General features: G+C 39.0%; 1 protein-coding gene across 3 annotated transcripts in view; it reads left to right on the top strand.

The window, feature by feature from the left end:
• Positions 1–6,172, top strand: part of SREK1 (splicing regulatory glutamic acid and lysine rich protein 1) — a 36,512-nt gene extending 30,340 nt beyond the window's left edge. For all 3 annotated transcript variants that reach the window (XM_048290875.1, XM_048290877.1, XM_048290878.1), the window contains one exon: positions 274–6,172. In XM_048290875.1, the coding sequence (XP_048146832.1) occupies positions 274–426 (153 nt within the window). In that variant the 3' untranslated portion in view covers positions 427–6,172. The remainder of the gene's footprint in view (positions 1–273) is intronic.
• The last annotated feature ends 9,895 nt before the right edge of the window (positions 6,173–16,067 follow it).

Below are 16,067 nucleotides of genomic sequence, written 5' to 3'. Positions count from 1 at the left end.
TGACTATAGTTAATAAAGACAGATCACTTTATGGCATAATTTTTTGGGTGATGGGTTGTTACAAGTGCCTAACTTCAGCCAACTGAAAAGAAAGCTAATTTTAAAAAAAGAGGGGGGAGGGGGCAAAGAAGCTCACACCTCTATTCTAAAATTTGCAGAGACAAGATAGATATGTAAAAATTGAAACAAAAAAATTACCAAGAGTTGGTTGGAAGTCATAGCCTATAATGCTACAAATATTATTTTGTTGTCAAATAATTTTATCTTTGGTAGGACAAAGATAACAATAAAGAAGATCAGAATTCAGAGACTGACAAGGAAGTAGACAATAGAGATACGCAAAGGACAGATGAAGTCAAGCTACAACAGAACGGGAACTGTCAACCAAATGAAGAAAACCTCTCCATTAAAATGGAAGAGGTTTAAAGCAAAGAATGGACTTATAATTCAACTAAGGAATGAAACCCAAAGCATTTTATTTCCCAGAATGAGGAAGAAAATGTCAAAGCAATCAACCTGAACCTGTTGATAGTACTAGTAGCTCCTCCAATTCTTGTGATAGCTTTGTTGTCTTCTTGCTGTAAAGCAAGATAGGACGGACCAGTAGTTATACCATGAAAAGGCAGATGCCATCAGAACTATTCATCTCTTGAAAATCCATGCTTTTCCATGATGGCTGTACTTGTAAAATGATTTATGTTAAGTTTTGCTATAAGCTGTTACAAATAACTAGAAACTGAAAGATGTAAACCTGTACTTCCCAAAAAAAGCTGAAGATATGCATTGAAGGTTGTTTAAAATACTGCTTGTTGATGGCGTTTGTATTGTTTTGCCCTGTAGGTTAAAAAATCCACAAAAATTTCAATGTGTGCTGTTTGATGTGCTTGAAAATGGTGCATAAATATACACACTTTCTTTCCTAGTAAATGACAACTGTAGGGAAAGGGGGTTTAAGCATAAACACGGTTTTACTGTTCTTATGTTAAATACTCACAGATTAGTATGTTTTTCATTTGCTCACTGCTTGAGATTCTTAGGGTTTATTATTTAAAATAATTTCTTACTAATATCCCTGAAATTAATATTTCTTTTGAAGTGTTTGAACAATGCATGCGCTTTTTCTGTTCCTAAAAGGAACATTGCCATGTTATAGGTATTAGGTTAGCTTACAGGGTTGTTTTGGAGTTGTTTGTTTTGTTGTTTTCTTTGTCCTTAGAGAAGTGAGCACATCTATATGATGATACCAGAACTTACAGCTTTGTTTTGAAATGTACTGCAGTGTGTCTGTTCAGCTGAAAATAGTACAGGTGCCATTAAGAAAATAAATTTTTCGTTAAAAAAATATGGGAGCACAAGCAGAAGCTTTAGTGCCTTCTTAAAATGTGGTATTTTCTAGAAATGTATATGTGCTGTTACACATTTTCAGCTAAATCTTATTTGATCTCTCTTGCTACTTTGCCACCACCATGCTGTAGACAAGAATGCAAGTGACTTGCCAGAACGATTGTTTGATTCACTTGTTAAAATACTGAAGCTCCATCTTACTTTTTTTTTTCCTTAGATTTATAAATAAGAGGAAAGATGTCATTTGGGGACCACCACTGTACAAAAGTAGTAGCTGAATACAAAATGTGCTCTGATCATCTGCATCAAAGAAAGCCCTCAAGACATTTAATATACAGTTGGATGGCCTTAATTGTTACCTCTCTGTTATTTTCTCTGATACCTGTTGGGCTATATAAAAGGAATGGCATGCAAAGAAACAGGGGATAAATAATATGAGGAAGAAAGTTCTAATTTACATAGGGCTTACACAGTAGAGATTCTTTTTTCATTTTTTGTGGAGAAAGCATGTAAGAAGAGAAGGACAAAAGAACTATTTTTGTCAAGGCAAAACGTGGCTGTGTTCTCTGAACTAGTTTAATTGGTTACATGAGATTTCTGATAAGTTATACTTTTAAGACATTATCATATCTAAAATCACGTAGATTATTTTTAGTACAACTTAATGCAATCAAATTACTTAATTGCCTTACCTCATGGGACGTGTTAATTCTTTCAGTTAAAATAAAAAATTGAGTGTATTGGCTATTTGCTTTCTACTTGTTTTACTTTTCCTCTGCATAGTTAAATTTTTTCAGTGGAAGGGAAGCATATTACAGGGAATGAAAACTTTGCCCAGCTCCTAAGGTAATGAAATCCAATTTGATTGTGAAGCAAAGCTGCTTAATCACTCCGCATTTTCGATAACATTTAATGTTCTTGCCACTGTGTACATTTAAGACAACAGAAAATGCTTTACCATGTAAAGTATAGAACAGCCATTTTTGTGATTTTAAGCCACATGCTGTTGGCTGGTAAACAGCTAATTCTAATAAAAGAATAAAAAATCTGTATGCTTACAGGAAGACTGTGAAAGATTGTCTTGCAACAACAGCTGTCTTATTTATGATGTGTAAGTAGCATAGAGCAAAGAGATTGTTTGTATACTTGTTATCTTTGGTACCATTTCACTAATAAAATAAGTATTTTAGAGGGAAGTTTCTGCTGGTACATACTTTTTAAAGGAGTATTTTTAGACCATCTAGTCTTATTCATAGAGCTTTTTTCATCTGAAATGGGGATACTAGTGAAAATATATATGTATGGTGTCTTTGAAAAGCTAAGTTTCTCCTTTGGGAAGAGCTAGAATTCTTTCCGTGTATCATATTTTAGCTGGTATTAGTTTGATTTCTTGAGTTTTGTTAGCCTGAAATAGCATATCTCTGTGATGTATCAGTTATAAAATATGTAAATGATTATGTACCCTTAGCTGAGAAACATGCCTTTGGAAGTTAATAGTTATGAATGGCAGCCTTAACTTACTCCTAGCTAGTTTATCCCATGTCTGAGGTTATATGCAGCACATTGTTACATTGTATGTTCATTATGATTCCCTTACAAAAAGTGTCCTGGGGGTTTTAGGGTTTTTGGTTGGTTGGTTTTGTTGGTTGTTTTTTTGTTAAGGAAAAAAACCAACCAAAACAACCAGCCACCAAATATACACATTTTCTCCCCTCCTCAGGTCATGTTTTCTTGCAAACACTGTGTTTTCTGGTTTTGCTTTGTAAATACTGTGCAGATCTGTGAGGTAGTTATTATCTGTCCCTTCTTATCAGGTGTTGCTAAAAAGCCACTCCTGGAGAACTGTTACTCTGTAAAATGCTTATCTCTGCAGAGGGTAGCTCACTTAAAAACTGATAGCATAGCACAGTAATAAAGTTCCATCCTGCTCCTACAGGATTGAGTGCATCATCCACTTCCATAGGAAGTCCATTGCCTTCATCATTAACAAGCTTGTGTGCTGAGCTGCTGTGTCAGATCATTTGGTTTTGCACTTTATAAATAGGTTTAACTTGGGTGGAAGTTTTGAGAACAGCGTAGTTCATGACAGCTGTATTGTTTTACACATAGTTTCATCTGAATCGGCCCTTACTTGAAAATGTAATTGCTCAGAAGAGTGATGATCTGGTGCCATTTTGCTAAGATCACATAAAGCACATAAGCTGCCATTAGTACCCATAGCTATTTCCCAACAGGATTCTGGGTAGCAGACAGGATTTTTCTTTACGTTCTGAAAGAAGAAGGTAGTAGAAGAGAACTTCTTGGTGGATGAAACAGGATGTTAAAACTGAAGATAGAGGTGGCTGTGGCTCAGATGATTTAATCAAAGTCAATGGATTTACAAAGGTGTGAGGCATGGAATTTTATTTGCAGACACCAATAGTAGTATGGTATGTAAAGAATTCTTAGTTTTCATATGTCGGAATTGGAATTGGGGATAATAAAAGCACTTGGTTAGAAACTAGAAATATCTGAAGAATACTTGGGAAATTGGTGAGATGTGGGTTTTGCCTATTCATTAATCACCTCCTAATTTTTTTGATGGGAGTTTCAGATAGATAAATGTGTCTGAACAAGGTTTATATTAGCTGGCTGACAGCAACCTATGCACAGCTTCGATTCTGAAAGTTGTGGACACTTCCGTGTATTTACTCTGCTGCAGCGAAGTTAAATTCGGTAGTCTGTAGCATGCTTTGCATTGCTTGCTACTGTTCTCTTAGTTACATCTAAGGCAGTACCTGAATTACTTTGAAACTCTTCAGATCTGTTACATAGTAGCTTCTTTCAAGCCTTTAGCTTGTACTGGTATTTTGTAATAGTTACTAGATTAGGAATTACGGGATTTTCTTTTGGTCTAAGAAAGAGCTAGTTAAGTAAAGCCTGCTTTGTATGTTATAAATTACTGTATACGTATTGCCAGTCCTTATTTAGTTATTTTTCATTCATGTGTGTGACCATTGCAAACAGTAATGCCATAGTGGTGTGTGTATTGTCTACTTTTAGGTCTGAAGCATCTCTGCATCACTTCTATAATGAAACAAGATCAGAGCTCATGTGTTGTTAGAGGGAAAAAAAAATCCAAAATAATCTTGAACTTTTAAAGTGTTAGTGTGATAATAGCATTGTAGTGGTGAAACAATCTTTTAAGATGTGAATTGTGAATCATTATCTGGGTCATATGCCACTTGGTGGTAGTTTTCCATTTTATAGCAATCAAATACTGCCTTTGGTGTTATCATAATTTTTAAAGTGAAAATTTTACTTAGTGGCATAAATGCTGAAATATGTGGATATCTAAAATCCTGTCAATCACTGGACATTTAGTTCAGAGAGATGTAGTTTTCCTACCAGAGACTGGAGTGTGGAGAGTATATGTAGACATCATTAAGTGTTAGTGCCTAAAGAGAATCTAAAATTTAATTTTGTTTGCTAATACATAAACAGAACAGAAAATTTCAGCTTGTACTTTAGCTTTATTTTTATATGTTGAAAAGTATAATTAAAAGTATATTGAAACTAAAAGCACTGTACAAAAGGATTTTTTTTTTTTTAATGTAAGAGAACCCCACTTTCCTCTGTTTAATTTTAGACTTCTAAAAAATGTCATGGCATGCAGTGTTTATTTCTAATTCAAGACTGCCTCATTTGTAGGTATGTCCTATTGCAGAATGTGAACACATTTAGCACAAGGGTTTCTTTTGTATTCTCTTCAATGTAATACAGTTTAATAAACGTCCCAATATGTGGAGGCAGCAACTTTCCCTCTAGTTTGAGGAGATGAAGCTGTTAACACTTCACTTCTGTATTGTTTGAGTAAATACTACAGTTGAGAAGCTATCTACCAACTTCAGCTTTCAGTGTGTTCTGAACATGTGAACTGTTACTATCTAAGAGGGCAATTCTTTTTTTTTATTGTCATGACAGTTTTAAGATAGTTGAGCTTAATACAGGAGAACACGGACAGCAAAAAACAGGGGTTTAGCTCTTTATACTGTTCTGGAAAGTTTCAGCTTACACTTTAAAAAAAAAAATTGATACATTTTTTATGTTCAGCTATTGCCAAATTTGATGTGAGAGCAGAGATTTTTGGTGTACAAAGTGTATTCTCTACTAATTGTTAATGAAATTATTCTTTTTCCATTGAAAAGGCTGTATGTGTCTTTTTTGACCTGAAAAACTTATCTGCAATAGTAAAAGAATAATTTCATCTCTCTTTCATGCAGTTCTTGATATCCTTAATGAGACTGCCAGTTAACTGGCTTTCTTAGAAGATGTTGCTCTATTCTTTCCCTAGTGCAAAGATTTGGAACTGCTAGTGCACTGATGAGTAAATCATGGGGCACTTAGAAATTGCTACTTTGAAAAGCCATCGTTTACATAACAATCAAAGGAATGACTGATTTGGCCCAGAAAGATCAAGAGAGTAATGTAACTTTCACAGATTATGTAGCCTATCAGCAGGTCCTTTCTGGTATTTTCCCCGCTGATACGGGAGCTGTGTCTAATTTGTTACTCACAAATCGCACCTATCACAGTCTGGGTTCACATATACCTGAGGAACCTAAGCACCACAGCAGCAAAAATACTATTTTCCTTCTCTTAAGTTTGATATTTCTGTTAATAATGTAGGTATTCAAAGTTTAATTACCAGGTAACCACACTTGTGCTATGTTGGTAGAGTATATTTTTGCATTAATGAAGCAACTATGAAAATGGTACGTGTAAAGAAATGTTAAATGCTATTACGTTGTTGTTATTTTCATAAATAAACCATGTCCCAAAGTTCTAATGGTGTCATAAACTCACTTCCACTAAATTTAGATGAGGTACAACAAATGACTGTACAATTCTCTCTCTTCTCTGTTTTATTTTCTTTTTTTTGTAGGCTTTATCTGCCCCAGAGTCAAGTGCTTTGAAACTAAGTCTGTTTTACTGATACTGACAAGAGTGTTAAAGGAAAAGTGATAAGGGGTTAAGTAATTGAATATATCATCACTGTTCAGTTACAGAGGAGCCTTCTGAATTCCCTATCTGGGCAGGGGATTTTCTTCTGCAGAGGAAACTACCATAGTTTCACCAGAGAGAGAGTCTCACTTTCAAATGGTAAATTAGTAAATGTGACTGTATAGAAGACTATTGCAAAGTAGGAATCAGGAGTTCAAGCAGAGCTTCTGACATTAATGGTACCTATCAGTTTATTGCCATGGATGTTTTCATACCAAAATTTACTTCTCCATGCAAAAGCTTCTCAATTGCTTTATATAATTTGTAAGAGTCTAAATAGCACTGATTAAGGAGCAATAGTTTGAGATGTGCTTCTCAACAGACTTAACTTGCTCACTAGTGATCTGCTCTGATGATTTTTGAGGTTGGTTTAGCTGGCTGGCTGGCTCATGGCTGGCTTAGCTCCCGCTGATTTAGTCACCATAGGTGATTTAGTCACCATGCCTGTGGTCTGGTGAAGTGCATTTCACCATGCTGTTCCTCTGTGAAAGCAGGGAAAAACAGATCTTAGAAACACATTGAGATAAGTTTCAGTGGTTCAAAATCATATAGAGGAGAGGTGCCAGCCTCTGTGTAAGATGGCAGTGGGTACTCATGGTAAATGTAAATGTGTTAATTGGTCTATCCAAATTTCATTTGTATCAGTAAGGAGATCATTTGACTCACTATGATCTTCAGAATTGTGATATGTTTTGTTATATTTGGTTTCAAAGAGAGTGGATAGATGACAGCTGTGTGTTATGGTATGAGCTGGGGGAGCTGGCTGCTGCTTTATTGGGCCACTTCTCAGATAATGTGGGGGACACAGTAAGTCACTGTAATACTCTGTTCTTCACTCTTCTAATTTTGTATCAGAACTTAGAGTACTCTACTCTGTTCAGCCAAAGTGTGTCAATGCTGAATTAATTAACTTGAAGTATACTTCAGAATCTTCTGATGGAAGAAAGTGTTAGACCTGGGTCATTGCATTGCACTGAATGTGTTAGAAATTGGCATTTACGGTGCTTTTATGGCTAGGTGAAAGATAGTAGCCAAGTATTGCATAAATTAATTCATTCTAGTAAATCAGATTTCTTTTGATCATTTTTACCTAGGGAAGTTTATAGATGTATGAACTGTAGTAATTCAGTAGGTGATAATAAAACATATAAATCCTACTACTTTTTAAAATAACTTTATTTTCTTCTGTCAGATCTGTAACTACTCCTACAGCAGCTTATAACTGCAAATGGAGAGAGTAGTATATCCCTTTTGAAGTGATCATATTTCATGGTTTCTGACATCTCTGCCTGTAAGATTAGCAGGTTTTGCCTTTATCTTTGCTCTTTATGAAGACAGACTAATAGAGATCTATAAAGACCATAAAGGCAAGAATTATTATTTTAGAAGTTGTGTCAGCCTTCCAGATCATAGTTTTCAAGAGCTACATAAAAGCAGTCAAGCCTCATTCCTGATCTGTTTCCTGTTATAAAGAGGTGAGTAACTGTCCAAGCCTGCTGGTACCACTGTTGATTCATCCTCTGACTTTTAGGCAGACCCTTGCCTAACATTAGTGATCTGACATCCCTGGATATGATGATTATTCATACCATGTAAACTTGCTGCTGCTTGGTGCTTTACTTGGAAGCTGTTACAATGTTTGGGTGGAGGAGGAGTTTTGGGTTTGGGGACAGGGCGAATACTGTTTATAGTTCAGTCTCCACATTCCCTTTTTGTATTATGAAGGTGTGAACTTGTGTACTATGAACTATGAATTGAGGTATCTTGGAGATGGATAGGAAGACCAGATGTGTAAGTCATGAAAGATTAATGACTGTATTGGTTGCAGTGTTAGACAGAGGAATGAAAGTAGTTTGCAATGAGTCCCTGCTGTTAGATGGGTGCTTAGGCAGGATTCTGATTTAGTGCTTATACAGAAACTTAGCTTTACTACTCTGCATTTATAACCTTTAACACAAGCTTTTCAGAAAGCTCATGGTGTTCTTGCTTTTGGATCACTGCGCTACTGTTGAGAAGATACCTTTTCCAGCACAATAATTTGAATCAATAGCCGGAAATCCTCCTTTTAAAATACGGTTATGTGTGTCACTTACCAAGACTTTCCAGATCACAGTCTTGGGTTTACTGTAGCAGTACCTTATTTCGAAAGTGTTACCTTTAGTGCTGAGAACACAGGCTACTTGTGTGACCCAAGAGAGAAACCTCCAGGAAAGGTTCAAGCCTCTGACGGCTTGTTGAGGGAATTACAGTGGAGAAACAAAAATATTTAAGCCAAAATCAGTCCTAGAATTTCAGAAAGTACAAGTGTGATAGATGATGTAGGAAGAGCATCTTCTGGAAGTTCGTATAAAAAAGTGCAGTATAAAACTCAGTGCTGGAGCACCCCCTCCTGAGCTATCACAGCAAGATCTCAGGTAGTGTTTGGAGTACTGCATATTTAGACAGTGTGCTAGAGGCTTTGTTACAAGCCTACTGCAAAGCACCACTATTTTTAGTACTCTACCACTGCTAATTCTGTGCTCTAATGCATTTTTGTGCCAAAATGAACTGGAATGTGAAGTACCTAATACATGTTAATAGGAGATACTGCATGTACAGGTGGCAGGGCCTTTTCAGTCATATCTGAAATAGGTTTGTTTGGACTTTGATGTTATGCCCAGTTCATTACCTGGTGCCTAGCACTAACACTCAGGGACTAAGGCTGATATATATTGAAAGTTTGAATTTAAAAACATGCACTTAATTAATTGATAAAATAGATTTGTTTGAACTGGTTTTTTTTTTTGGAGGGCAGAAGGTAAATTAGAATTCCTGACAGCAGGAAGGTGCTTTTATTTAATCTAAATAAAGAGAAAATGAAGTAAATCAGAGCTCTGTACTCCTTACTGCAGTGCAGTTTATGACTGCAATGGGAGTTTTGCCAGTGAAGAAAAGAGATGAGAACTGTAGGGTTGGATTCTGTATTATGGCATTAGGCAGAGTACCATGATGCCAGCGTGCAAAACTGGGCCACCTGGTCAGCACAGCTCGTTGCATTTCTGAGACATATTGGGCTGCTAGAAGGACAGACAATGCAAGTGTAGAGGTGTAAGGAGAGATAACCGGTGTGTCTTTCATTTCCTTCCTGGTGCTTGGAGCTCTGTCAGTCACTTGTTCTGTGCATCCAAGCCATCCTTTTTGCTCCTTGGTTTTCAAATAAACAGTATTATAAAGAAACCCACCAAACTAAAAAAAACCATCCAAAATCCCAAAACCCAACAATAAACAAAACCAAAACATAACTGTCTTAGAAGTTGAAAAAATAATATTCTTTTATGCTTGTGACTGGCTCTCCAGTGTTATTTCTCTGTGTCCTAGGATCAGCATACCTTTTCATCAGGTCTGGAGAGCACAAAATGAGTCACATACAGTATTACAAACAAAACAGACCTACTATTTGTCAGTAAAATATCTGGTGGATCCAGGACTTAAAAGTTCACTGCAACCTGGCAGCATCAAATTGACAAATACGGAAACAGAGAGGAGAAACCCTGATGCTTAAAAAATGTCAGAGTAAGAAACATTCTTAGAGCAAATGGCTTCAGATCAATTGTACAATGGATTTATGAGTACACACACAACAGTTTTTGGAACTGCAGACTCCTCAAGCACTCCAATGGAGATGCAGCCTGTATACAGTGACTCCAATTATACTACCATACTTTTGCTTTTCTTACTTATTTTTGTGAAATCCAGAGGGTCTTCTGACGAAGGCTGAATGAACATTGAAACAAAGTGAGTAGAATCACGTGCTACTGTGTGGAGATGTTCTCAGCTTGCTCAGTCATTCAGCTCACCGTTCTGTGCCTTAGGAAGCCCCAAGCCTAGAGAGATGGCACAGGCAATCCAGCGACTCGGTGGCTCCGAAATGCAGCAAGTGATAGCTGTAAAGCCAATGTCAATAGCAGAAGCAAAGAGGTAGAAATACAGCTCAAACTCTGTGCCTCAATCCTGTTTGTTTTTCCTCGCATCTCAAGAGAGAGACAGGAGCAGCTCTTCACAGAAGTGGGGCCAGGGCAAGAGGGGGCGGAGCCCACTCTGGTCACTTTTTATTCGGGGGAAGGGAAAGGGGCGAGCCAATCGGTAACCAGCCAATCAGACTCTGCTTCGGGGGAGCCTGTGTTACTTTCAGTTTTACCCGTGCTTAGAACAAAGGGAATTCAGAGCACATGGTTGGAACAAGTCTGGACTTGCCTGGCCAGTCCCAGGCTGGGCTGCACCTCGGGGGCAGGCAGCAACAATTTCCCTTTTTTTTTTTTCTTTAAAGCTGGGCTGTAACCCTGAAACTTAAAGAGCACAAAACAGTAATAAAAAACCAGTGCAAAACATAATTGAAATCCATCGTCCCTACAACCCAACACTACCTAAGATGTCTTTGAACTAGTCCCCCAGTTAGAAAACTCAGGAGGTTAGTCAGGACAATATGGTATGGGGTATCAGGACAAGGATCTACAAAATAAAGTACAACATGTGAGTGCAAAACAGCATAACTTAATTTAAGGGATTAACATCGAAATTCAGTGAAAGGGGCTCAAATGGAGATGCAAAATCAGAATTTTCCTTACGGTGTCTTCTCCCGGAGGCAGTTTTAACCTCCTTGACCTTTGTGGAAGTGACGTAGGGTTTTACCCACTTGCTGGGCTTCAGCCTCAATCCCTGAGGGGTGGATACACGTCCCCAAGTTACAAGTTTGTATGGTCCTTGGATTTTTTGAGTCTCTGGGTCCCAGATCAGGACTTCTGGATTCTCCTTCAGTTTCTGTCTCCTGGTGTTCTGGAAGTGACGATAGGTGGGAGGGTTTGGATCCTCAAAGGTGCCATTCAGGAAGTTTATGGTAAACAGTGCTTTGCTGAGTCTGAGGACAGGTGAGTTGAGTTTGGTGGTCCCTGATTGTTGTAGCAGCATTTGCTTGAGGGTTTGATGGGCACGTTCAACAATGCCTTGTCCAGTTGGGGAGTGAGGAATACCTGTAACATGTCAAAATCCCCACTGCTGATGAAAGTTTTTAAACTCCTGGGAGGTGTAGGCAGGTCCATTATCAGTTTTTATCTCCTCAGGTATACCGAGCACAGCAAAAGCTTGGACAAGATGTTTTTCAACGTCCTTAGCCTTTTCACCTGCATGTGCAGAGGCATACATAGCACCAGAGAAGGTATCAATAGAAACATGAACGTATTTTAATCTCCCAAATTCAGGGAAATGTGTGACGTCCATTTGCCACACTTCACCGCTATTAATGCCTCTGGGATTGACCCCCATGCCCAGAGATGGGAGCTGTAGCTTCTGGCAGTTGGGACACGTTGCCACTATTGCTTTTGCCTGTGTCCGCGACAGATGGAACATGTGGATAAGAGCGGGAATATTTTGATGGTACATGGCATGGCTCAATTTTGCTTGTTCGAAAACTTGAGGGAGCTTTGGTAAGTCGGCTGGTAAAACCATGTCTGCTGGCATAGCCAGAACATCAGTTCTACGATTACCCTCTGCAATAAATCCTGGCAGGTTTGTATGTGACCTCACAAGCATGACAAAATAGGGATGCTCTCGGTGGGAAACTAGATAAATTAGCTTTGAGAGCAGATCATAAATTTTCTTGTTTGAGGCTTCTTTTAGGTGAGAGTGTTCTGCTCTCACAGTTACTCCAGCTACATATGCTGAGTCTGTGACCAAATCAAAGGGTTCTTTGAACCTCTCAAATGCTCTAACGATGGCTGCTAGTTCAACTACTTGTGGTGACCCCTGGATTACCTTGACATCAGATCCCACTTTTGCGTCTTTGGATCTTTCCTGGTCAGGACTGATCTTTTAGATTTTCCTGAACCACCTGTAAGAATGGTTGGAGCATCAAGGGGTTTTCTACTTTGAATTTCTCGAGGGATAAAAGAGAATGCCAGATTAAACAAGTAATGTTTTGGGTAATGGTTTGATATTTGGCCTGAGTAACTGTCTAATGCAAATTTTAAGTTCATATTATTTTGGAGCAGGTGATCTAATGAGTCTGTTGTTACAGGTAAGTAGATGCATGCAAAGTCACATCCTGCCAGGGTGCAGAGCCTTGCTCTACCCTTCATGATAATTTTTGCCATTAATTCTTGTGGCTGTGTGATGGTTTTCAGCAGTTGGAGTGGAAGGAACACCCATTCAATTATGATGAGGGTTCCTTCTGCTCTTTGTCCCACTGAAATATGAGACTGTGAAAGCGTGGTACCTCCCCTAGAATGACAAGCTTAAAGGGTAGGGAGGGCTGATACCTGTGTGCTTGTCTGGTGGAAATGAGCTCTTGTATCTTTTTGAGAGACTGCCTTGCCTCTTCTGTCAAGGATCTAGGGGATGCTGGACCACCTTCCCCTGACAGTAGGTTCATAATAGGAACTACGTCCTCTGGGGTGAGTGCCAACCAGGGTCTTATATAAGTCAGTGACCCACAGAGCTGTTGCAATTCTACTAATGTTTTGGGGTTATTATTAATGGTGACAGGTGTTGGGGTGATAGAGGTTTCTGTGATTTTGAGTCTGAGGTATTTCCAAGGGCTTGTTCTTTGCATTTTTTCAGGTTGTAATTCAAAGCCTTTGGCCTCTAGGGCCTCAACCACCATGTTAAGTGTCTGCTCGAGATACTGATTATTGGGAGCACACACCAGCACATCATCCATGTAATGCAGGATGATGGCTTTCTCTGCTTTGGCACAGATGGGAGATAGAATTTTGGCAATATTCTCTTGATAGAGACTTGGTGAATTCTTCATACCTTGGGGAAGCACAAGCCAATGGTAATGTTCCATGGGAGTTTCATGATTAATAGAGGGCACAGAAAATGCAAATTGAGGGGCATCTGCAGGGTGGAGTGGAATATGAAAGAAGCAATCTTTACTATCAAGGACAGCCAAATGCCAATGTTGTGGGAGCATTGAAGGTGATGGCATACCTGGTTGAAGGTCTCCCATGTCTTCAATAGCCTTATTGATTTCTCTAAGATCTTGGAGGAGCCTGTATTTGTTTTTTCCTGGTTTTTGTATTACAAACATGGGTGTGTTCCATGGGCTGTTAGTACGATATTCCCTTTAGCCAATTGTTCAGCTACTAATGTTTGGAGTGCCTCTAAGTTTTCTTCTTTTAGCGACCACTGGTTAACCCCCACTGGCTCATCTGTTTTCCAAGTTAATTTTTGTGGATGGCACTCTGCTCCAGTGGCCACAAGGGAAAATTTTGATGTCTAGGGGTGATATCAATTTTTGTTCCCCACTGAGACATGGCATCCCTTCCCCACAGGGTGAATTTGGTGTCTAGGATATATGGACGAAGTGTCGCTATTTGTCCTTCTGGACCTTCAATTTGAATGGTGTTTTTGGATTGCTTTGCAATTTGAGTACCTCCAATCCCTTGTATGATACCCTGAGACTGCAATTCCCATTGCGTAGGCCACTTATCAAATGGAATGACAGACACATCAGCACCTGTGTCTATCATTCCCATGATATTGATTTTATGTGATCTGTGACGGAGCTTACATTCTACTACAGATTTATCGTTTCCCAGAACCTCAGTCCAACAGATGGCTGGGATACGATCATCTGTGGGCAGGTATTTGGGCAGTGGAATGGCCTGTGCAATGACTTGACCCTTTGGCATAAAGTACGGTGGATATATACATTGTACAGTTAGGCTAGAACCCCCATTCCGATCCACTTTCATGAGTGTGGGTGTAACCTCTATCCCAGCAGGTGTTTCCCGAGTGTCCCCAATAACAAAAAGGCATGTAAAGTCTGGCATGTGGTCCACAGTCTGGAATGAGATGGATATTACAGTCTGTTTGTTGTTGTTGAAATGGTGTGTTTCATCACAGGTTACCTTAAACCTAAGTCCAGGAGTCCAAGCTGCTTTGTCTGCAGCTCTGTTTTTGTCTGAACGTGGAACTATGATGTGCCATTAGTTTCCCTGCTGTTGACCTGGGGAAACAGTCTCTGAAGAGTTTTTAGCAGCAGTTATAATTGCTCTGCAATTCCGAGCCACATGTCCCTTTTTCTGACAACGATAGCATGTAAGGTTACCTCGAGATTGAGTTTCCCCTGTGTGGGAACCCAGAGTGCCAAGAATCTTTCTCTGCCTGTTTTTAAGGGTTCTTACCCCCCTGAACAACACTGTTTTAGCTTCAAACCTTGGAAAAAATTACCAACAGTCAGACAAGAACTAGAAAATACAGTGGTGTGAATTAGGTGATAGACTACTATGTAAGATTGTCACAGGGTGAAAAATTTAGAGCTTTTAGGCTTCTCTTTGTAGTAAATAAATAAGAGTAAAAAATATCAAAATGGAGGATTGTTGTTGTTCTCTAGACCTTCTTCTCCTTCTACTGCTCCATATTCTGCAGTAAAAGTGGTTTGGAATGATTGGATAGAAAATTCCGCAGTTCCTAGTCGTGTTACTGAATAAGTGAAAGTGAAAATAATGTACGTTTTTAGTAACTATTGGTTAAAATATCTTTAAAAGGCTGTGTAAATCTTGATAATTGGACTCATTCCTACTTTTCTTCCTTCTGTGCTGTACCTGGGTCACGCTAGTGGCTCTGTTCCTCTGATAAGACTTAATAAACAACTATCTGGAAGCATTGAAACTAAAGGAGACATCTCGGTTTATCTCTCAAACTCCTTGCAAAGCCTTTCAGCAAATTCTCTCCCATCAGGAGAGACTCGATTTATGGCACGGTAAAGTGTCACCCTGTACCCATCACGTTCTCCACAACCTCCTCCACCATCCCCACTTTTTTCAAAAGGGGAACAGCTGTGTTCAGCTGCACCGTCTTTGTACAGACTTCGAGGATGGATTCAACAGTTGGAGGGGGGTGCAAAGGAAGAGTCAGGATGATTTGTTTGCAAGCATCATTCATATTCACTTGGAGCAGTTCGAGTAGGAGCGCTTGTTGGAGGTCAGGATTAGGGGCCTGGGAAAAGATAGCTCCGTGCAAATGCTTATAAAAGTGAATAATATTTTCAGCTGGCAATTGTTTAATATTAGTATAATGAGATTCAGGAGTTTGAGATGGTAGTAATGTTAAGGCCTTTTCAGCAGCACGTGTTATTTCAATAAGAGCAGGACGTGGAATAAGCACTGCTTGTTTTTGAGGATTTGCGATATTATTGTCACCAATAAAGATAAATGGTCTAGTGTGATATAATTGTTGTCAAAATCCAGATAATTATCTGGAGTTTGCCATAGAATTCGCAATAAATCAGATAAAATTAGCTTCCACTGTTGTTCCCACAACACAAATTCACCAGGTGTGAGAAGAGTTTGCATTATTGTAATCAAATCATGAGGCACTAACAGATGTGTAGAAAAGGTAGCACTTAAAAGGATCTTAAAATAGTTACTATGCATCCAAAACTCCTTAATTGCCTTGCACAAGTCTTTGATATTGGAATATGGGAAAGGGGTCCAGCCAGGATTCACTACGATGCTGCTACTTTTTCTCCAGGATGAACAACCCCAGATCCCTCAGCTGTTCCTCATAGGACTCGTGCTCCAGACCCTTCACCAGCCTTGTTGCCCTCTGGATGCATTTGAGCATCTCAACATCCTCCCTAAACAGGGGAGCCCAGAACTGAACACAGGATTCAAGATGCAGCCTGGCCACCTGGGCACACC

Source organism: Corvus hawaiiensis, chromosome Z (genome assembly GCF_020740725.1).
Source record: "Corvus hawaiiensis isolate bCorHaw1 chromosome Z, bCorHaw1.pri.cur, whole genome shotgun sequence".
In the NCBI taxonomy this organism is placed as follows: Eukaryota; Metazoa; Chordata; class Aves; order Passeriformes; family Corvidae; genus Corvus; species Corvus hawaiiensis.
The sequence above is the reverse complement of the archived record's forward strand: the minus strand, read 5'-3'. Positions and strand labels throughout refer to the sequence as shown.